This window comes from Cupressus sempervirens, chromosome 10 (genome assembly GCF_028749045.1).
Source record: "Cupressus sempervirens isolate cs-2001-9-10 chromosome 10, ASM2874904v1, whole genome shotgun sequence".
NCBI lineage: Eukaryota > Viridiplantae > Streptophyta > Pinopsida > Cupressales > Cupressaceae > Cupressus > Cupressus sempervirens.
Genome location: NC_143127.1, coordinates 559,430,955 through 559,454,630, shown reverse-complemented (window position 1 = coordinate 559,454,630; position 23,676 = coordinate 559,430,955). Strand labels below are relative to the sequence as shown.

The 23,676-nt window shown below is 37.4% G+C and overlaps 1 protein-coding gene across 1 annotated transcript in view; it reads right to left on the bottom strand.

Annotated features, from left to right (window-relative positions):
• The window catches only part of LOC149535113 (WD repeat-containing protein VIP3-like), a 78,733-nt gene extending 57,620 nt beyond the window's left edge, over positions 1-21,113 (bottom strand). Inside the window, exon 1 of the mRNA XM_089804832.1 lies at positions 20,692-21,113. Within this exon, the coding sequence (XP_089660958.1) occupies positions 20,692-21,030 (339 nt within the window). The 5' untranslated portion in view covers positions 21,031-21,113. The remainder of the gene's footprint in view (positions 1-20,691) is intronic.
• Between the last annotated feature and the right edge of the window lie 2,563 nt (positions 21,114-23,676).

Genomic DNA, 23,676 nt, shown 5'->3' with positions numbered 1-23,676 from the left:
TGGAGATCAGTGTGGAAAGCAGACCTATAGCACACCTAAGATGGATGTGAAGAAGCAAAAGAAGACCAAAGGAAAGAGTGTACAAGTTGAAGACTTGGAGGATATGTATGTGAAGAACCAGTTTGGGATTTATGTGTTGAATCCCAGAAGATGTTCTTCCAGCTACTGAGAACATCTTCTTGAACCTGGGGTGTCTGATGCAGAAGCATCCTAGGCTTTCTGGCAATCCTACATGTTTGGAGGGATTTTGGCTTAAAGTTGTGGAGCTCAGCATGGTCTATGGGACTCGGCATGGTCTTTGGTTGCTCGACATGATCTGGGAACTCAGCATGGTCTATGGAGCTCGGCTTTGCTTAGGAATTTATAGGTGCTCGGCTTGGTCTTGGTTTTTGTTGGTGTTGAGTTGTTTTTGAGCCAACTTTTGGCATTTACTTTATGTATGGGTATTTAATTTAATGTTGTAGCCGACTTGTGGCTTGACCTATATTTAATGTAAGAGATTTAATTTAGTTTGTAATGAGTTGAGCCGACTTGTGGCTTAGTTGGGTATAAGGGGTTTTGTGGAGTCTTTAGGTAGTAGTGATCATTCCAGCTTTGAGAAGGGGATGAAGGGTAGATGCGAAATTTAAAGAGCTAGGGCTACGGTGTGAGAACCAGAGAATTGCTTGGTGGACCTGAGGGTACAAGTGTGGATTCTTCTTGGTGTTCTTATCCAATTGTGTATTTGGACTAGCTGGGATTGGATTTGTAAGTGGATCTTGTTAGATCTTACAAAACTGATTTTGTTATTGCTGTTTGTTATTGGCCCTAACCCAAAAGGCCTTTCAGCCAAGCATATTGCATGTAATCAGTTATTATATGAATAAAGAGTTGTGATTGGTATCAAATCTTGCATTGTTCTTGTATTGTTGTGTTGTTTTTGCTGTGTGGTTGTTTGCTAGGGGTTTGGACATCTCCTTTGGGGATTCTCCTGCCTTACACTGCGTCATTCTCTTAGTTACAATTATAACAACAATCCAAAATAGAGTAATCTCGAACACGCATGAAAACACTATTATACTCAAAGGGGTTCCAAATACAATTATGAGTTTCAAAACTAAAATGCATAGCCCAATATGTATATATTACATCCAATATTTTGCTCCCTATATACGCCTGTGATTTCCAAATGGACATTCTAGCTCACCTTGTTGACAAAACAATGTTCACAAAATTGTCGACTCACCTGGCCAATATACTTGTTGGTCTTTGCAATTCCCAACAGTTCTGACAAGCTCTCCACCTAACATGCGACTAAACCCTTGCCAATGTTTCCAACATGATAAACAAGTCACAGAAAATGTTAGTAAACGGTTGAGGCACAAACACTTAAGATCAGGAGAATGTTCACTGATAGATCAAGTCTGCCAAACTAGATACAAGCGTTACACTCCCAAATCAATAAAAAACAAATCCAAATATATATCTCTTCCAAATGGCTATCGTTGGAAAAGCCCATTGAAGGAAAGTGATTGTTCTGCAAAACTCTAACGGCACACCAACTCTGCGATTTTGTATTCATGGTATAAAATAAAGTATACCCACAAGCAATCACACTAGGTAAGATAAGTGCTATGTCTACCAAAATCTTAGTCTCTCATGCTATTGTTATGTTGCAGGTTTTTTTGGTGATTTTGGAGACTTGGGGCATTCTTGCTTTTTTGCATTTTAGCTTAGCTCTCATTTTACTTACATTATGGCATACTTTATATCTTAGTTTCATTTATGCTTTAGCTTAGTTTTCTTTGTTAACTTGCATTTCATTTAGAATAGCTTGCATTTGCATTGCATTTTATTCTAGATTCTTGGATATTGGCACTCTTGCCTCTACTCTTTGAATCTCTTATTCTATGGTGCACCTTGCAAGGGTTGCATAATTTGGTTCATTTGAGAGCCACCATCTCATAACCTTTACATGTCATAGATAGAGAGCTATAAGCCGGCTCTTGAGACTCCCTCTTCCATGGGTTCTCTCGAGAATAATGGTTTATAGAAGTGTGACACTTTTTGTACACACATTTTTGGTGCCCACCGTGGGGCAGAACAGTAGTTTTATCCTTAGTTTTGTTGTTTTCGTCACCATTTTTATTTTTTGTTTCGCATTTTCTTTTTTTAACTGTCGCAGCTCTGGGTGACATTACGACAGTTCATAGTACTGTTGTGCGATACAATTTTTTGGAAATAGTGTCACACAGTTGTACTGAACTATATCACCTCTGTATGCAAACTTCTGTCGCCTGGCTTATAGAAAAATATCACACAAAGAAGTTCTGTCACACGAGTATACTGTGAAGTATCGTACGACAGTCTTCCAGCGAGAACTATCACTTGACAGAGATTTGCTTGTTTCCTGAGGTATCTTGGTCAGTTTTTGATTGTTGTTGGCTGGTTGCTAGTTTTTATAGGTTTCTAAACGGTTTTGCAGAAGTCCATTCATAGAGTTCTCTTTGTTTTTCGAAGCTAACCCTTGGCGCTAACGGTTGTGGTTGTAGGTTGCCATTTTTGAAAGTTTGAAACATTGCTTAAAAGAATGCATGTCAAAGCTCCAAATGCAAAAGGGCTACTAACAATTGTTTGCAGGGCTGCCCGACACATAAAAACCAAAATTTGCTTGTTCTTTTTATTTCATGTGCGGCATATAATAGTTGTTCATTTTTGTAGGCATATTAAAACTTGTAATTGGGATTCCTTGGTGATAGGAGAGTATGCTCTTCACCCTTGTGGTGAATCAGAAATCTTGACCCACCTTTGGATTTCGAAAACAAGTGGGTAATTTACTCTTCTTGGTGTGTTTGGGTGACACGATTGGAATAGGAGAGTATGCTCTTCAACCTTGAGGTAAATCAGAAATCTTGACCTCCAAGAGTTGATCCACTCAATGTTTAGTTAGGATCTTTAGCAAGCCTGCTCTCGAACAACCTGAGAGGAACGACTCAAGTGGGGACAAGCAGATTACCTGGCTCTTCCAACCCACTATAAACTCAAGGCTATCAAGGACACAAAACCTTGGTAGACGTAGTGTTTGTCTTCGCTTAGTGTGATCACTTATGGGATTTCGACCATAAGGAGATCACTAGGCAAGAACGCTTAAGGTGCTCTTGTGGCCACAAGGCTTGTTACCCACCACAAGGTGGGGTGTCCCGTAATTGAGAGCAAGAGGAACACTATGAATGGAAGCCCTATCTAGACACCCTAGGTTAGTATCCACCCTATTTTGTCGCTCAACTTCTTGGTGCAAGGATCGATCCTAGTGGACTACCCGGATCACCCCAAGATTAACACTCACCATATGTGTTCCCTTAGTTGTGATTATGAGACTTTTATGACAAAGCCAATATCTCTTGTGGGTAACCACTTGGTGTGAGGCGAAGGAGCATCAAGCGTGGGCCAAGTTGCTGAGTAATGAACTGTGACCTTAAGGTAGATTGCTTGGCTACTATTTTTGAATGTGTTAACCAGTGTTAACATTCTTGCACATCAAACAATCATGATAATATTAGTAGAAAGACTATTATCATATCACAAGTGCATGTTGGCAAGGTTGTTTTTACCCTTCTTCAATTGTTTGAAGACATGTTAAAGCACTTATTGTTTACAAACCTTGCTGATAATTGACACGAACTGGAAACCTATATTGTTTGATTCAAAAGAATCCCCTGATTCTTGAAACTGAAACACAAAATTTTGAGTCAAAACTGGTCTTTTGTACACAAACTGGCACTTCATCGCCTGGTCTCTGAAGAAATATTGCACAATAGAAATTTTCCAAAATTGTATCGCCTGCCTATTTGAGTTATATTGCTCTAGGTCTTGAGTTCTATCGCATTGCTTTGTGCGAACTGTTGCCTACCAGAAAAGTATCACCCTCCTATTCTGCAAAGTATCCTACGACATTTTATGTTGTTTTATTGTCGCCTGGTAACTGATAAAGTATCGCCTGGAGTTATTACTTGCCAAAACAACGTCTGCATTTTGGTCTTTCTGGTTTAGAGTGTGTCATTCTTGTTCCCTGAATTTTGGTTACATATATGTATGTTAGGAAACTGTTCAAGGTTGAAAAGATGGGTCTAGTTCGTCAGATGTAAGTCATGAAACATCACTGACAAATCACTTGTCAAACTCCGGTTACCGTTCTTTTTAGCTACTTGCTATTGAGCTTCTTGCTCGTTTGCTCGGCTCAAGTCACCAGTGCTGTAAATTCTTGAGCATTGCTTGACAAGCCATCTATCATACTTTGACAAGTGACTAATCTTGATTGTAAAAGCTTCAAATCTGACTTACTCTTCTTGTCCTATTAAACAAAGACAAGTCTTTACATGCCGATTACAACTAGATTTCAAGTTGGGAGTGGGAACCATACCCCTTTTGTTTTCAAACAATTAGAAACCCCACCTAGACGTCCTCGTGGACAGCCTTGTGTGGAAGACCTTGAGCCAATTGAATCACAAACAACTAATGTTAGGCATAATCCGCTTTACAGTTTTGAAAACCCATTTGGCACACCTTGTGAGACACCTAAAGGTGAGAACGGTTTGGTCACCATGGTGCACCCCGATGAAGTCCAACGTCATTTAGAGGAACAAGCACGTGAAAACCAAAGGATCTTTGAAGCCATGTATGCTAGGGCGAAAGAACGTCAACAAGCTGAAAACAATAACTATACTCGTCATGAAGGGAACAAAGGGACTTGCTTTCGAAATCCTTTTGATGGCAATGATGACAACAGCACACCTCCAAAAACTCCTAGAGTCACCATGGGCGCATGCCCTTTTCCTCATGACAGTGATGAAGAAGTAACTAGTGAAGATGTCATAAAGTTTCAACAAGACGGTTTCGCTCAAAAACTGATGCTTAGAGCTTTAGAGGAAAACGGAGATCAATATTTCCGATACATGGCAGCAAGAGCAGGAATGCAAATGTCAAAGAACTCTTGATGCATGCAATGCAAGAATGCAACTATGCTAAAATGAAATGCACGAGGCAACTAAGCTAAACAAATGAAAGTGTTACAACCATCCTAATTAGACTATGTGATCTAAACTACTTGCAAAAAGGAACTACACTATGTGCAAACTAAGCTAAGATGCCATGCAAACAAAAAGCCATGAATGCAAAGGATGAAGACAAGAAGATGATGCTCTCCACAAGAAGCTCTCAAACACTCCACTGAAAATCTTGCAACATAACAATACTCAAGAGTGTGGATCCTTTGAGGGGAGAAACCCTCTTCCTTTTAAAGTCGTACGGACGGTAGAGATCAAGATTGAGAGGGTGGATGATCAACAGTTGAAATCGGAAATGGGAGGGATCCATGTGCACACACAAGTTAGCCAATAGGAAATGAGTTGACTTGTCATATAAGACAAAAAGTCTCATCAGCTTTTTCTTTTAATTTGAAAATAGAAAAAGAACTTTATGTGTGCACTTCAAGTGGGTTAGGAGAATGGGGTCTTTTTATTTAATTAAAAGTGGACATGTTCTTTTAATCGAATAATGAACTTACGATAGCATAGTCAAACTATAGGTTATAATCAAATTAATTGATTATTAGCAATTTGGTCTAGGTAAATGATTAATTAAATTAGCCAAAATGCTGAGAAGGGGGCTAATAGTTTAATGGCCATTTTTGGGTGATTACAATGGTAGTACCTACACCATTATTTTCTCAACAGCCAGCCTAACAACACTCATGCAGGTCTCTGAGTCTGCAGTTATATTAAAAAGAGTGTGTAGTTATATTAAAAACAACTGGGCATTGGATCTAATAGCCCCTGTAATTTCATAAAATACTCTAATGAATATTTATGGGTCAAAATTTATTCACTACTTTCAATATTATTAAGCTTTGAAATTAGTTCATCGCAACAAATTCCAATGTAGATGGTGTAATCCTTTGCGGCAAAAGAATGAGTTCTGCAGACATTCACGACTCCAAAAATAAGATAATGTATGCCTTTACTTTTGACCTTAGTACCAATCTTTACTCAATAATTTCGACTAGATGGAGATTCTAATAGCTGGATAGCTCGATAAGCATCAATGATATGCATTGTTCCTTCAACCTCAGTACTGAAAGTGCTCTCAGAATGGCAAGTAGTTGGTCTCCTCTGTTAACACTGAAAGATTCCCTATTCCGGCGACCATGGAAATTACCGTTTGTTTCAAAATCTGAACCTTTGACTAGTGTTTGTTACTACTAAATGATCTTAGCTGAATTCTGATTTCTTTTTTCTTTTCCTTGTTTTTTTTTTGCAGTTTTTGGGGTTTTTTGGAAATAAGATAATTGCATAACAAATAGGAAATAAATAGCACTTAGAAATGTAAACACATGTTGCAAATTTTGTCATTACTGAATTCTAAAATAGTACATACCGGAACCATCCAGTAACCTGTTATATTAACTTCAAAGAGATCATCGCCAATAGACAATAGTGTCTTAAATAGGAATCAACACCAACTACAAGGAGATGCTTTGATAATGATTCAACCTTATAGAAATTGCTGCAATGAACAGTCAAATGCCAAAGGAAAGCTATGGCGTCTAGTGGTGAAGAAAAGACATTCTCCAACCCCCATGTGAGCTGCTGCAATGGAATGACTGTTGCCAAAAGCTGATTGCCCAGCTGCAAGTGCCCTACTCCACTCAAATGATAATGCCAAGGTAAATCAACCACTTCCTTTGTCAATTGGAATGCAATGAAATACAACTCCAATCACCAAGACCTACCGAGGTTTGCGTCCCAACAGACCAAACTTGAGTGTTTTGTCCCAAGCCACAAAATCACTCTTCCAGAGCAATTTCACAATTCATAAGTTTTGAATGCCAAAAGATGATCAACAATTAGGTCTTCATCTCCTTATAACTCCTCCCAAGTGCAAATTGAACCCTAAATGAAATTCACACCTTGCACTTTTAAATAAAATATAATAAAATAACATTTTCCCAAATAAAGGCGTCCATGTTATAGAAAAAACATTATTAAAATTTCACAACAGATGGTGAAAATTGTGTATAATAATTCGAGTAACACATAGGCATACCTGACCAAATGAAGCAAATATCCCCTTATTACTCCAAAATGGCTATATAAATAGCCTTATTTTAATTTATTTAATCCCTAGCTTAGGAAATATTAAAATATATTAAAATATTTCCCATATAGCCTATAATAGCCCAAAATAACCAACCTAACATGAATCTGACCCTATCATCTGTCTGTGACTGATGCTTCCAATATAAAGATACCAATAACTAATGGGTATTTGGAGGTGGAGACTGTAATGGGCTTGAAGGGCAGTGCCCCTAATGGAGGTGCTGGAGAGAAACCAAATTGCTTGCATTCTTGAAGGCCTAAACAAAGTACTTGGGCTTTTATCTCATTGTTTGTCCCAGTCTTTTATTTCTCAAAGGCTTTACATAACATCTCGCTTGCTTCATTTTCAACCATAGATTTGTCTCTTGAAGCACTTGGGTTCCATCTTGAAGATAGTTGTAAAGTCTATGAGTAGTCAAAAACCAAATTACTAAGTGAGTTAACCAAAAACTTGTGTTGATTTTTGCCACTAAAATTTGCGAGTTTATGGGAAAAAACACAAGCTATTGAAATAAATCATTTGCTTCGTGCCTACAATTAAAAATTGTGATTCTTACTTCATTTTCACAAGTGATTGACAACTTATTGCATGCGGTGACATGGGGATTGGCAAATTATGGCTTCTATGGTTTTGATGGCATTAACTTAGGATTAGCAAAGGGGGCTCTACCCTACAACCCCACCCTATATCTTGACAAGGTACACGTTTGGGGTACTACCCCTTGACCTCATTTTGACCCCCATGAGGAACATTGCATTTCAAACCCATTAGGATCTCCACTCTTTTATACCTATTAGTTATTAGGATTTCTTTTAGATAAGAAAATTGATTACAATGCGGGAGTGGCAAGGAATTGTGATATAATTTTTGAGTGTACTAAATTAGATATTAATGTATAACTTGTCAATCAAAATTTCTTTAGATGAGGCAACTTCTACATATGAAGTGGCTAGTATAAATGGCATTATAACTCATTTAGAGGTTTAAGTTGTTTGTTGGTCTATGAAATGAAACTCTAACTTGGATTTATATATGATGGAAATTACAATGTGGGAGTGACGAGGACTTGTGATCCCACAATTACAATTCTCATCACATAAAAATCAAAATTAGAGTTTAAAATTAAAGCATATCATTGGCCAACAAACAATTTCAACCTTTAAATAAGCTACAACGCCACTTCCAAAAGCCATTTCATATGTAAAGGTTACCTCATCTAATAAGATTTCGTCATGTAGAAGATGCCTCATCTAAGGAGATTTCGTCATGTCCACCACCTACCCACCCCCCTACACTAGCCTCCTAGTAGCCAACAAATACCTAAAGTAGCCCTCCAGAAATTAATTTTATTTCAAATCAGCATGCTAGTTATCCTACTCAACCTCAAAATACTGAAAATGTGGAGCTCAGAAATGTGAAAAAGGTTGGTAGAAGGTTCCTTGCTAGACTTATCAAAAAAATGATGACATTAAGAAGCATCAAGAATTAGATTTCCACCAAGAGCTTGAATTGCAGCAAGAAGAGTGGGCTTATCAAGCCTATCTACATGAACAAGTGCAGTTGGAAAATTTTGCAAGAGAGTTGGCTGCACAAAAAGCGAAAAGTTAGAGCTCATAGAGCTGGTACTTATTAAAATAGAGACGAAGGAAGCTTTATTTGCCATAATTATAAAGTTAGAGAAGGCACAATCAGCTCATTGCATTTTAGATCAACTTGTAGAAGAAAAGCAGTCCATTATTCCTCATGAGCAAACATCCCAAGCACCTAATTCTTCTCAAGAAAATATTCGAAGATACCCATTTTTCCCATCTGGACCTTCCTGTCCTAATACCGTTTTGTTGTTTCTAGGAGGACCAATTGTTGGCCAAAACTGCTGATTAATTGATCCAAATTTTCTGATTAAAATAATTGATGGAAAAGAGGAGTCTTCTTCTTTAGATGACTTGTGCATGAATATCAAGATGAAAAATCAGAATTGTTACAGCAAAATGATAGGCATAATCAGTTGGAACAGCAGTGTTGAGAACATGAAATAAGTGTTGAATGTAAGGTTCTTATTGACTTGTTTAGTGAGTTACCTGATTATGTTGAGCATAATGACAAGATAGTGACTAATTTATTTACTGAACTTACTGATTTTGTTGATGAAAATGAAGAGAATATGCCCATGACAACCCCATGACAAGTATTGAATAGCAGGAAGATATGGATCATCTGGACATGGTGCTAGTCTTTCAAGAGTTGAAAAGGTTGATATGAGACTCACTTTGATAACATGCTGATCCAAATTAAACAAAAGGAAGGACAGGAGCTTGTTTGTCAAGAAAGTTGTTAAAAAACTCTCGAAATAGAGCTTGTCATTCAAGAAGACATTCAAGAAGATGCATCTAACATTGAGGAAAGTTGCAATGAAATCAAAATTAATCACATCATACAGAAAAGTGAAGAAGATTTGGAAGAAAATTAATTTTGGGACGATTTGGAAGACTTTTGTTCAACCTTGGATGTTGAGATAGCATCCTCCAAAAGGATAGGTCCTGAACAGCATGAAAGATAGTGTAAGATACCATGTTTTCAATAGGAGCGTTTGAGGAATCACAGAATGAAATTGGAGAAGCACTTCACCAGCTTGTGACCAACAGCTCAAGTTTCGCTTATACAAGGGGCTGTCCTATCGGACATAAAGTCATGATGGAGGACAATAAAACATCAAAGGTCAAACTTTCATGTAAGCATGAAGTTGCAGTTGAAGGAGAGCAGCTTCCACTAACTTGTCCACTTCAAGAAAATTGCATGTTCATTCAACTAAAGGAGGTAGGCAACTTAGTTTTCATCCTTGAAGTTGTTAGAAATAGGGAATACTGGGGGGTGAATCAGTATTCAGCACTTTTAATTGTATATATCACTACTTAATCACAATTATGCATATGTGAACTGAAATGTAAAGTAAACAACACCATGATTATTAACTAGGGAAACCCTGGTCGAGGGAAAACCCCGGTGGGGATGGTACCCACAAAATAATGTACTATTCCAAAATACTATGTTAGAAGGGTTGACCCTATTAGGAGTCTTTACATTCATTTAGTACATCAGTCTTTTAAAGGACTAGACCTTGTTTGAGGCCTCAACCCTGTTGGGAGTTGTATTACAAAACGAGCTCATTGCTCATACAATGATGTACAATCCATACAAGAGTCATAGATACTATACCAAAACTAACTTTACTGATATCTTCGATATCTGATTAGTCCTTTGTGTATTTTGCATCTGATCATGCTCATGAAACATCTGATCGCATCTAACCATCCAAATACCATAATAACATAATACATAAAGCTCGCATACCATAATCATAGCATATATCTTCGCATAACCAAAATAACTTTCTTGTATACCCTTTTTGTTTCTCCTGTTCAATTGGCCTGATAACAAAACATGTAAACAATTATCCAAAACTTATTATCACAACATGCTAACTGAGGGTTAACATCTAAGATGTCATCCCTACATTGCCAAGTAATTCCTTAGCCAATATATCTGATCTCGACCTTATATTTTGACTCTGCAATATTAACCTATCTTCACGTTTTCCAACCAAAACTCATGCCAACTGTTATACTAATACCAGCAAACATAAATATATCATCTAGAGACTCTATTGTATCATATTTCAAAATTGTGGCCAATTATATTACTTCAGTGAAGCTCGGTAACTAAATCTGTAACTTTGCTGACAGTTATCTTCTATTGTACTTAGACACTTCAAATCCAAAACTGAACTTTAAATTCATGTGACCTTACCTTATGAGAGTGTTGCCATAAATGACAACATCCATGTATCCATACTAGCCAACTTGCCAACAAGAAGTATCATGGCAGCAACTTATAAAGCACCTCTTCAATCTTCCATCTTTTCTCAATTGTTCATAAGCACGTGAAGCATCCTAAGTTGGGAAGAAAAGGGAGTTACTGTCAAAAATCTGTCAAAGTTTTTCATCCTTGAAGTATCATCGCAGTAACTAATAAAGGACCTCTTCAATCTTCATCTTTTCTGAGTTGTTCATAAGCACATGAAGCATCATAAGCTGGGAAGAAAAGGGATTCATTTTCAAAAACTAGTCAATGGTTTTGTTTTGACTTACCATGCTATCAAATAGTTTAGAATTATGATAGTTTTGTTTTGTCTTTCCTTCTAGTGCTAATGTGTCATGTCCTCAAATTTTAATAAAATACTTTAAATAATTAATGGTCCAAAAATTTAAATAATATTATTTGGACCTTTAATTATTTAATAATAGGGCCCAATTTTTATTAATTGTTAGTAGGTGTTTGCGGTGCCGGCACTCTTTTGTAAACCCTCGAGAGTTTTCTCCGGAGGGGTATTTATGTGTGACATGTAGGTAGTTGTTAGCATGCAATTTGGATTATTTTCTTGGTACTGCGAATTCCAGTTGGAGTTCTCTATTGTTCGCCATTTCATAAGTGAAAGATCTTCCCTAGTTGGTTTCTCCACTTTCGGTGGGATTCAGCCCTCACCCTTTTCCGTGCTGTTTTACTTCACTTCGGGTTTGACAAATCTGGAATGCCATTTTAGTCTGGAATATATATCTATCTGGTTTTATCACAATATACCCTAGTGTCTCTTTGTACAATTTCCTTGAATTGTCAAAATTCATTTTGGAGGACTTAGTCGGAGCTTATCTGAAGATCAACATTGTACTGCATCACCTTCCTCACGTGCGACATCCTTAATCCCTCATCGTATAGGTCATCTAACATCACTGTACGACATCCTTCTGTCACATTGTACGGACCCTCGATCTTTGTTGTGGTTACCATGCGGCCTTTTCACCAACCGTACTTCTTTTAACACCACCTAACGGCTTGCTATTTCCACCATATGGTCCTGTGTGGTTGTCACCGTACGACCCTGCACTCCATACCGTATGGCCCAGTGTGGCTGTCACTATATAGCCCTGCATTCCATACCGTACAGCCTTGCGTGTTTCCATCATGCGGTCCCTATTGTGGCCACTGTACAACACCTATCCTCTCCATCAACCATATGGACATCGGTTTCACCTCCAGGCCCAACAGAAGTTGATTTCGAAGGTGCAGTTCTGTAGTGGAGGAAGGACGACCTTGGTTACTATTGGAAAGGAACAGTACAGTGGTATCAAAGCTAGTGATTCTACCAGCTTGTTTGGAGAATGGAAAGCTTTGGCTTGGATTATAGTATGGCTTAGTTTTGAGTCGATTGTAGGGCACATCTGTTAGTCGAATACTCTAATAATACTTTTGCATGCCAACTATTGGATGGTCAAGAACAAGCTGACAGATACAAGGTGGTTGGTGAAATCATTTACCACAAAGATGAAATCAACTTTGTACTTGAGTCCAAGATGAAAGAAATTATTCTGGAAGAAGGTACTTGCACAAATATCATTGAACCAATGCTCAACGATCAACTTGATGGAAATTTGGATTCTACAAGCGACCCTCGGAATAAGAAAGCTCTACCGGTAGTTGTTCAGCCTCCTGGTGATGCAGATTTGATCGAGGATTATTTGTAGGAGCAATCCTTACAGTTGGTTGATTATGAAATCTATTCCCCAGTGGCAATCATGATGGATTACACAAATGAATTTCAAGTTTGGGATCTTGGTGACTCGGGATGGGACAATATTTATATCAGAGTGGCATAGCGGATGCTTAACGACAATGTGGTGCAAGCGAGGTTTGATGATAGTTCACTGATTTTGCCTTCGTGTTTGGTTTGGGATCCTCGTGACTTAGGAAATGACAATATTTATATAAGTGGCACAATGAAAGTTTGACGACAATGTGGTGTTGTGGAGGATTGACGTCATTTCACTTCTCTCGCCTGCACGTTTGAGTTGGGACCTTGGAGCTGTTGGCATTTCATCTGATGTTGGATTGCTTGTGGGCGAGCAATCTTTGGGCAGCGAGGATTTGTCATGTCCCCAAATTTTAATAAAATGCTTTAAATAATTAATGGTCAAAAAATTTAAATAATACTATTTGGACCTTTGATTATTTAATAATGAGGCCCAATTTTTATTAATTATTCATAGGTGTTTGTCGTGTCGGCACTCTTTTGTAATCCCTCAAGAGTTTTCTTTGGAGGGATATTTATGTGTGGCATGTAGGTAGTTAGTATGCGATTTGGATTATTTTCTTGGTACTGCAAATTCCAATTGGAGTTCTCTGTTGTTCGCCATTTTGGAAGTGAAAGATCTTCCCTACTTGGCTTCTCTGGTTTTGGTGGGATTTAGCCCTCACCCTATTCCGTGTTATATTACTTCGCTTTGGATCTAGCAAATCCGAAATACCATTCTAGTCTGGAATATATATATCTATCTATCAGCTTTTATCACAATATACCCTAGTGTCTCTTTGTACAATTTCCTTGAATTGTCAATCCATTTTGGAGGACTTAGCCGGAGCATATCTGAAGATCAATGTTGTATTGCATCACCTTCATCATGCATGGCATTTTTAATCCCTCACCATATGGGTCATCTACCATCATCATACGACATCCTTCTATCACACCGTATGGACCCTCGATCTCTGTTGTGGTTACCATATGGCCTTTTCACCAACCGTACTACTCGTAACAGCACCGTACGACTTGCTATTTCCACTGTACAACCTTGTGTGATTGTCATTGTACGGCCCTGCACTCCATACCATATGGTCCAGTGTGGTTGTCACCATATGGCCCTGCATTCCGTACCATGCAGCCTTGAGTGTTGCCATCATGCGGTCCCTACTGTGGCCACCGTACAACTCAGCCTCCCCATCAACCATACAGACACCGGTTTCACCTCCAGGCCCAGCAGAAGTTGATTTCGAAGGTGCAGTTTTCCAGCGGAGGAAGGATGACCTTGGTTAGTGCTGGAAAGGAACATTACATAACGCACATGTTTTTATTCAGTTGTTTTCTTTCTCTAAGTGCTGGCACGCAGGTTTTCAGTCTAGTTTACTTGGTAGGTTGTTATTCAATGGTTTAGCAGCTATGTTCAGGTCTGAATCTGAGTTTTCCTAAGCCATTCAATGACTCATATACCCAATGAACATTGTAAAGGTTATTTGTCCTTCATGTTTAGCAAGCAAACATCCCTAAGAGGTCATCAAAATGTTTTGTCCATCATAATGGTTTTGTGTATCAAACATGAGCTCCATACCCTAAAGAATACCTTCAAATTACATTTTAAAGATTTCAAAAAGGGACATTTGTACTAAGTTCAAATATTAGGAAAAAGCCTTCATGGTATGTTTTTTCTTCTAAAAAGGGCTTTGAGTTTTAATTTTGTGAAAACTACAAAGTCTCCATTGTTTGCATCAGGCTTTAAGGGCAGGCTATAGTTTTATGTTTTTCTGAAAAGGACAAAAGGTCCAAACCCCTCAAAAGGATAAAACCCAGGCCCATGGCCAAAGGAGAAAAGAAAGGGAAGAAACCTAGTTTCAGGTATATAGCTTATTCATGGCGGTCATGAGTTCGCAGGTCTGCAACAGAGAAGAGAAGGAAGATCTCATCAAGCATTTCATGCATAGCAAACAACAGAAAATCACGTAAAGGAGCAGCAGGACAAGCTAATGACAGCAGATGCTCACATATAGAAAGCATATGTTGAAAGGAAGCGATCATTCTAAAAGATTAACAGCAAAACATTTAAAAAAGACTCCAAATCTATGAAGAACGGTGGGGATCTTGAAGATAGCAGTGGGTTTCGTGTCAAAGAGTGAAGTTTGTTGGGAAAAGAATATCAAATCTGCATTGTAACAGCAGAACCAAAGAGTAATGCAATACACTTTTAGATACGTAAAATACAGATCTTGCATGTAGAGCAGCTGCATTGAAGAGAGAAGATCAGACTTAGCAGTCTCAAAAAGGAACAACAGTCTGTATGCTAAATGAATAGCATATTCATCTTGAAGCAACAAAAGAAATCACAATCATAAAAAGAGCAGCCTATGCCCAAGAGAACAACATTTGCAGGCAGGAAAACAAGTAGTAGGTACCATGAAGGTGACAATTTAATTCATGAATAGCAGTAGATCATGAAAACCTATGGATTTCAAGGAAGAATGGCATTTTTATGCATATAGAAGTCGATGATTTCCTTGATGAACAACAAAGAGAGTTTATATAGAAACAGAGCAAAAAGAAATGGATAAAGGAACATAGAGGTTTCAAATTGGAATGATTGTTTCCATTTGATGAAGCAACTGTTCTCAAGAATTCTTATCGTAGTTCATGGATCAATGGCATTCCTACAAAGGTCATGAGGAGTTACATGCATGAGCAGTTTCAGGATAGCCCAAGCCTGTAAAGAAAGAACACAACAGCAAAAAAGAGCCCATCATTGTATGGAAGGAAATAGAGCATGGGATCTCATACCAAATGTTGAAGGCCAGATCAAAGATGAACGATACATAGTGACAATGGGATCAAAGATGAATGTTCACTGTTATCATGAGTATTCACTGCTCTATGGATGAAAAAGCAGTCATTGCTGTCATGAAATGCCTCATAACAGTGATGAACATGTAATGAATGTTTTAATAACAGTGAGATGAAGTGTTATGAGAGCACTGTCAAATTAGGAGAACAGTGATAATAAAAAGGTCGCTCTAAAAGGGAGTGTGAAAAAAAACAAAGAATGATATTAGGGCAGTAATCAATGATGCATAAATGCAGTGATAAATAATGTAATGAAGGCAATGCGATTGCTGTGAACAATGACTCAAAGCTAGTCTTAAGAGATATTAGGTTGACATAGAATGGACACTAGGCTAAGAGAACTGAAAAAGAGGTCACTGTTATAAAGAAGACAGAGAAACTATGGTGATGACAAGTATCATGAAGGCAAAGTAATCACTGTCATCAATAGAGTAACAGGGTGTTTTAACAGAGTTTCAAAGTACACATTAATGTTGTCAAAGAGCAGAGATATGATGGTTGGAAATTAAAGATCTATCATAAAGAACAAAGCCATTATTTCAAAAGCAGAGTAATGACAAAGAACCACAAACATCTACCACAGAAGATTAGAAGGATCAAAGCAAGGGTGAAAAGAACATGCACGTGTCTGAGAACAATGTTATAAATTTTAAAAGGGCAGTCAAAATATGTTGAAATGACAGGGAACAGGCTAAAAAACACTGAATGAGTGGAGATAGTACGCCTTCAAAGACAAATACATCATTGGATGGACAAGCAAAGGAGTATAATGCCATGACTGTAATAAAATGCTATGGAAGCATGTAATGATTGAAGAGTGCAGCAGAGATATTAATAAAAGGGAAAACACAATGCTATTGCAAAGTATGAATGGTACTGTTAAATGTCAAAGGAGTAGTGTCAAAAATAGCAATGTTCAAGAAATGAAAAGGCATCACAGTAGTGCATGATTTAGTCACAATAACAGCCAAAGCACAATGACATTGCAATGTATATGACAGTGGATAGCAAAAGGCATAATCAGAAGTCATATAACAGTTTATTCACCAAATTAATAGCTCGTGGTAGACCTATGTATGCTTTGTACAGGTTCATTATAGTTAAAAGAAAATCATTGAAATGCAGTCACAGATGTCAATGCATCATGACTGAATAACAGTGGCATCACTGCTTTTAGATCGAATTTGCTGAATCAAGGTTGTTTCCACTGTCAAAAAGGATGTGCTCATAGTTTCAGGGAGGTTATTCACTTAGTTGAACAACGTCCTCTGTTCTTAACATTGTCTTGGGCTAAGTCACAAGGATCGAATTCGAATTTGAGTTCAGCATTCATAAAATTCAGATGAAATACGGCAAGGGTAGAAATTCAGGAAAAAATCGATATTAAATTCACTTTATATAAATTTATTTATTTTTAAATATAAAGTAATATATCCAGAAAATTGTCAAAATAGTTTAACCTTGCTGGTTAATTTAACAAAATAATTCTATATTATTTTAAAATAGAACAATATTATATTAAATATTTGTTATGATATATTTGTTAAATCTAAATTAAATACTTTAAATTTTAGCTTATTTGGTAAATGAAATTTTATTATTTAAGTTTAAATTATTCAAATTTATATGTAAATGGTTCAAAAACTAAATTGAATATTTTAAAATGTGACACTAGTTTATTAAATAATAATATTAAAAAATATAGATTTAATTATAAATATAACATATGTTTAATTCTTTAATAACTATAGAAAACAAATTGTCATTTGAATATAATATTTTATAAACGGATTTTATTAACAGTTTATATTTAAATCATTTAACATTGAAGTCCATAACAATTTAATTTAAAATGAATAACATGTAATATTTGATAGAACAATTTTTGTTATAATACAAATATTAAATAAAATATAATGTTTTAAAATCAACATTATCGCAACTTTAAATATATAGTATAAATATAACATATATAAAATTTATATGATTCTGTAGTTATAAACTATATAGAAGTTTTAAACTTAAAAACACAAATAAAAACAAACTGGTAAGAAATGGACACAGAAGATATTGTCGATGGCGGTTGCCGACTTGACCGATAGAGTGCAACTTGTCTGTTCAACTTTGCTCAAACCATACAGTGCAGCTTGTCTCCTGCCAACAACTATATCTTACTGCCATATAGTGGCATTATTTATCTCCAACACCCATTTTCACACTCCCAGCTACGGTTTTCAATTGTACTTTACCATGAGCTTTCTTACTCCCTCAAATTTGAGGGCCTGGGAATATACATAAACACTTATATGCTCTGAGAACACACACCGTTTTTAAATTGTATGCTTCAAAGACCCAGGTCAGCATTTAAGTAGCACACAGATTTTCTTTGCAGACATGTTGTGGGTGAGTTTCTGCGAGCACTGAGCACAATAGCTTCGGGACTGCCACACATGGTTTATTTTCATTTTGTTCTTTTGCTGACCACTTAGAAACTTTAACATCCAGCTGACTGTACGATTTCAGGACCAAACTTCAACAAATTTTATGGAAATATTTGAAATTCATTAAAATTCGAACTCCATCAATGAAGTTTGCTGAATGCTGTGACTTTGGTCTTGGGAATGACAAGTCAAGTTAGCATTTTATTATCAAAGAATTTTCAGTCACTGTCAACCATAGTTACACCACCCTGGGGGACGGGGGGACGGCGAAACGAGGGGACAAGTTTCCGGGACGGGGGGACAGAGGGGCCTTAATTTGGGGACGACGGGGGGACGGTGGGGGGACGGCGGCAGGGGACAAGAGCGGTGTATATATCTATGCATATGGTATTTAAAAATGTTAGTTATGAAAATATGTATTGCAATATAGGATGTAAAGATGTAAAAGAGTGAATACTTGAAACATTGCATTGAATTGGAACATCGAACATTAAACATAAATAGTCGAATTTGCAAATAGTGAATAGCAGGATGTCCCCCATCCTCGGTGGAGGTGGTGGAATCTAGTGGCACCGCTGGGGACGGGGAGACGGAGTCCCCAAGTCTCCGGTGCGTTGAAGTCTCCGAGACGTCGGGCAAAAAGGGGGGGGACGCGTCCCCGTGTTACTATGCTGTCAACTAAAGCAAATGACAATGTGATTCCAAGTTTGAAAAGGGCAATCCAAAGTAGTCAGCAAAATATCCGAGAGTAGTTCTGGTCTATAACATGATGGAGATATCCGAGAGTAGTTATGGTCCAGAAAAGAGGAGTAATAGATGTACACATGAGATTTTATTTAGCTAGAGACCCTTTATGGGTGATTCACCAGTCAAGGCAAGCTTTGGGCCCAGCTAACATCATTATGGAGCAGTTTGAACACCTTTTGCAATTATTTTCTCTTTCGCTCAACTATAGGGACTATATTGTTCGTGCTCAAGCAGATTTCAAGAAGTTGTAATTTGAATTTAAAATGTGGTGGGCATGTCAGACTTACGTCCTGATTCCTAGGGAGAGAGACCAGTCAGTCAGAGTTTCTTGATTCAAGAGGACAAAGTTTTCAACTTCAGCCTTACCTGCAACCACAAATCAAGGAAGATGACTGAATCTTCAAATGGAGCTAATACTGGGCCTGATTATGAGCCTTTTCTTCATAATAGGGCAGAAAAGGTCTTTCCATTGTTAGTATTTTCTTCTCTCTTTTTCTGTTAGCAAAGAAGAATGTATTGTAACTCGTGTGCTGAATTTTATAATCAGTCTCCTTTTCTGATTTCAATGAAAAGCAGCAAGCTATCCTTCTCAATTACTTTGGTCATTATTCTGTTCAAGTGAATTCAACCAAATTATCGTATTTTCACTTCTTTGTTCATTTTAAGCAATGTCTAGTAAGGAAATGTATGCTTAGTAGAGGTTGCATGCTGTGTATGACTGTTACATCGATGTTTTGGGGTTCCGAATCATGCTTTCCTTCATCCAAATCATTGAAAACAGTACCTTCAGGTGAAATGATTATGTGCTAGATACTTTAGGTTGAATTGTGAAAATCAAGCTTTAAATAAATTAGATTCTTAGTCAGGTTAACATTTTCAGACTTAAGTTCCGGTGCATCACCTCCTAAAAGCAGTGTTCCTTTTTAAAGCAAGTCTTTTCACCATTTCCCAAGTAAACTGCAGCAGTTTTAGGAACCAGCTCATAACCTGGAGATTCACCTTCGTCATGAACAACCCATGGGCTCAAAGGTGTTTACACGTCTCTCAGGGTTTGCTAGTGGAGCGCGCCTTCAAATTCGTTGAATCTCTTTTTGATGATAGATGCTAGAATTGCAGCTAGATTGAACATACAGATAATGGGTGTTTTGATCACCAGCAATTGCTTTACAATGAAAACTCTTTATAGGGAGGAAAGTGGTGTAGGTATTGAATAGGATGATAGCATATATGATATGATAGGAGCCAATCTTCACCCCTAGAGAGCAATCTGACTGTAAATAGTTGGTAGGAAATATTAATGATTATTGATGCCTATACATTTTATCCAGCAATGGAGAAGACAGATTATCTTTTAAGCTAGGCTAACTTTGGATATTGATATCTATAAATTTTGAGTGTGCAGGCAAGTCGAATTATGCAGTTAGAGAAGTTTCCAACAATTTCGAATGACATTAGTGACTCTATAGCGGGCAGCTTAAACTTCACAAACTAAGGCTAAATAGTAAAAGTTGACTTAGTTTTTCAAGCCTAAGTTCTTCCTTAGTGTGTGATGTTTAAGGGTGGCCTAGGTATAGGCCTTTTGGGATTGATGAGGGCCACTGTATCATCATAATCAGTGTAAGGTTTTGGACAGATTTTCACACCAAAATGAAACTGTGAGTTCACATTTGAGTACGCATAGGATTTTGCAATTTATGGTTGCAACATTTCTCATTCAAATCCCAAGCCTATCACCTCGGAGCCTGAAATTTATTTTGTATATTTTTCTTAATACAACATCTTAGTTTAATTGCACTTTATAATACTAATCCGAGTCCGCTGTCCTAACCCGTTTGGAATTGAAATGCAGAGAAGCGGGGTTTGTAAAAAGAATACCTTGGGATGGAATTGCATGTTCCAGGCCTCGGATGGGGGCGAATCGAGGATGGAGATGGTGGAGTTGGAGTTGACGTCGAAGACGCGAACGAAACTGTCGAGGGAGGTGGAGGCCGCAATTGAGCCCGCTGGATGTGCGGCCACCGCCACCACTCCCAGCGAGTGCCCAGTGTTGCACGCCTCCTCCTCCAATTCGTCGCCCCGCCATATCTTCACACTCTCATCTACTGATCCACTCAGAAGCAAAGGTGGCCTCGAATCTGTTGCAGGCACCCACGCCAAGGCCCATATGGACTCCCCGTGTGCATTTTGCACAGTTTTCAGACCCGCAAGCTTCATTCCAGCTCCACTTCCACAACAATTCTCTTCCTTTTCCTCTTCCTCGAGTTTTCCACGGGCTACGCAACGGTCTCCTACGCAACAGGCTCTTATGCTTCTTCGTACTATTTATTCTTCCTCATCTCCCTTCCTCTCGTACACAACTATCCTCTACGGTTCCTTGCCAGATCCTCTTCGGGGATGCGGATAGCTGAAGCGTCAGCGGTTATTCGCATGTTAAATTATTTTAAAAGAAATGGAAAAAAGAAAATCTCATTATGCCAAAGAGTTTAATTCTACATTAAAGAACATTTAAGATATAAGCATATCTAAATTTTAATTAAATTTGTTTGTAAATCTTAATTTCAAGATAAATGATTCATAAATATTAAAAAGCTTATTAAAATTATTACTTTTACAATTTTGAATTTACATCAAATGCATTTGATCTAATATTTTTTAACTAAAGAGAATACATAGAAATAAATAGACATAATAAAACTTAAAACTTTGATTTGTGATACATGGTCAACTTTTTCTACTTTTACGAAAATAGGTTGAACCTTTTGCTTATCATTGTAAGTAGTGAAATTTAAAAATATATTTTTAAAGAAAACCTTAAATCATATCATATACAAAAGAAGTTATTTACAAATCAAAATCAATCAAGATCCTAATGCTCAATTCTCGGCCCCAACTATTGTAATATACATGATGTCAAACAAAATACATCCATAAAAGCCAAAGGACTAGCCAAAGTCCCAAAATTACTGCATTAAATGATGAGTTGCTCAAAGAAGGTAATGTATTATGACCCTAGTGCAAATGTTGTGAATGATTTACATGTGTTTCCACTTTCCTATCTAATGATTTACATGCCTGTGACATCCAACCAAAATCACAGTGATTGTCTCCAAGTCACAGTGACTATCTCCAAGCCTGTACAGTAGCATTGATATGACTATACTTTGTGATATTGCTATCAGGATTTAACTGTGTGATTTTTGAGTCAAACTCATCGACCCGTGTTTCATGAGTAGTGATTCAACATGAATCCATCTCTCATGAGAATAAATGGAACACTTAGCACTCATTGGGTCTAGGTGATGCTCATAGGCGTGAAGCACCGGGACTTCCCAGGAGGTCACCCATCCCAGTACTACTCTAGCCTGAGCGCGCTTAACTACAGAGTTTCCTCCATGGTTAAACCCAAAGCTTGCAACCCCATTTGCAAAACCTTCACCAATCGTTGTGCCTTATGAACCATTCATTGGAAAGCCCCTTAAGCTCATCAATTAATAAGTAGGAGATAATTTCCACTTTGAGGAAATGCTCATCAGGGGTTGCAAGCTTTGGGTTTAACCATGGAGAAAACTTTGTAGTTAAGCGCACTCAGGTTGGAGTAGTACTGGTATGGGTGACCTCTCGAGAAGTCCTGGCGCTTCACCCCTGTGAGCATCACCTAGATCCAATGAGTGCTAAGTGTTCCATTTATTCTCATGAGAGATGGATTCATGTTGAATCACTACTCATGAAACACGGGTCGATGAGTTTGACTCAAAAATCACATAGTTAAATCCTGATAGCAATATCATAATTTGACTAACTGTGGAAATTATCTCCTACTTATCAAATGACTATACTTGGGAAATAAAACATGATCATGTAGACGCTCAAAAATGGTTCGCATCTACGACCTCATCACTTCTTCATGCTAATTTGTCCCATTTTCTCATTCTACTAACTTCGATCTTTTGGCCAGATTGACCAGATTTTGTCATTTGTATCCCCTTTCGTATCAATTTCATATCAACTCATAATCATATCAAATCAACTCGGAATCATATCAAATCAACTCGAAATCACCCCAAATCAACTCGAAATCACTCGAAATCGGTACTAATCAACCCAAAACATATCAAACATCCCAAATCAATCATCATTTATCTGCTCCTAGGCATTGTTGTGGCTTTCAATGTCTTGGAAACCTATCAACTTATCAATCTTATCAATCTGACCTTAGTACTGTCATGGCTCTCAGTGCTAGGTCAAACTATCATTCATGTCATCCAATCTTTGACATTGTTGAGGCTTTCAATTTCAAATCATGGCATCATCGACCATTTTAATAACATTGACAATGTCCGTCAATGTTATTATGATCAAACCTTATCAATCAATTTCAATCCTGTAGCATTTACAATGTCGGTTAAATGTTACATATCAACCAATTCATGTCATGTGTCCTTGGCATGTTATCAACTTCAATCAATCAATTTGATCATGGCTTTGATCTATTGGTCATCATTTTATTCGATCTATATCATCATCACATTTTTTATCAAAGGATACGGTCGCATTCATTTAATCAATTTGGCCAATTATCTGCTAATTTTCTCTATAGGATTAAATAACCCATAATTTAATTCTATTATTCCTTCTAATTATTCTTCCCAATTATCATCCTCAATTAATTAATTTTATTAATTAATTGATTCATTATCTGCAAACCATGGAAATTCTTAATTTCCTAAGTTCCATTTTTCATCATTAAATCCATTTTCTACTAATTCTTATTTTGTGGAATAAGAGGATTTTTATTCAAATATTCCATAAAATATTACGTCATCATGACACTTGGATGTGACACCTAGTGGATCCTCCTTT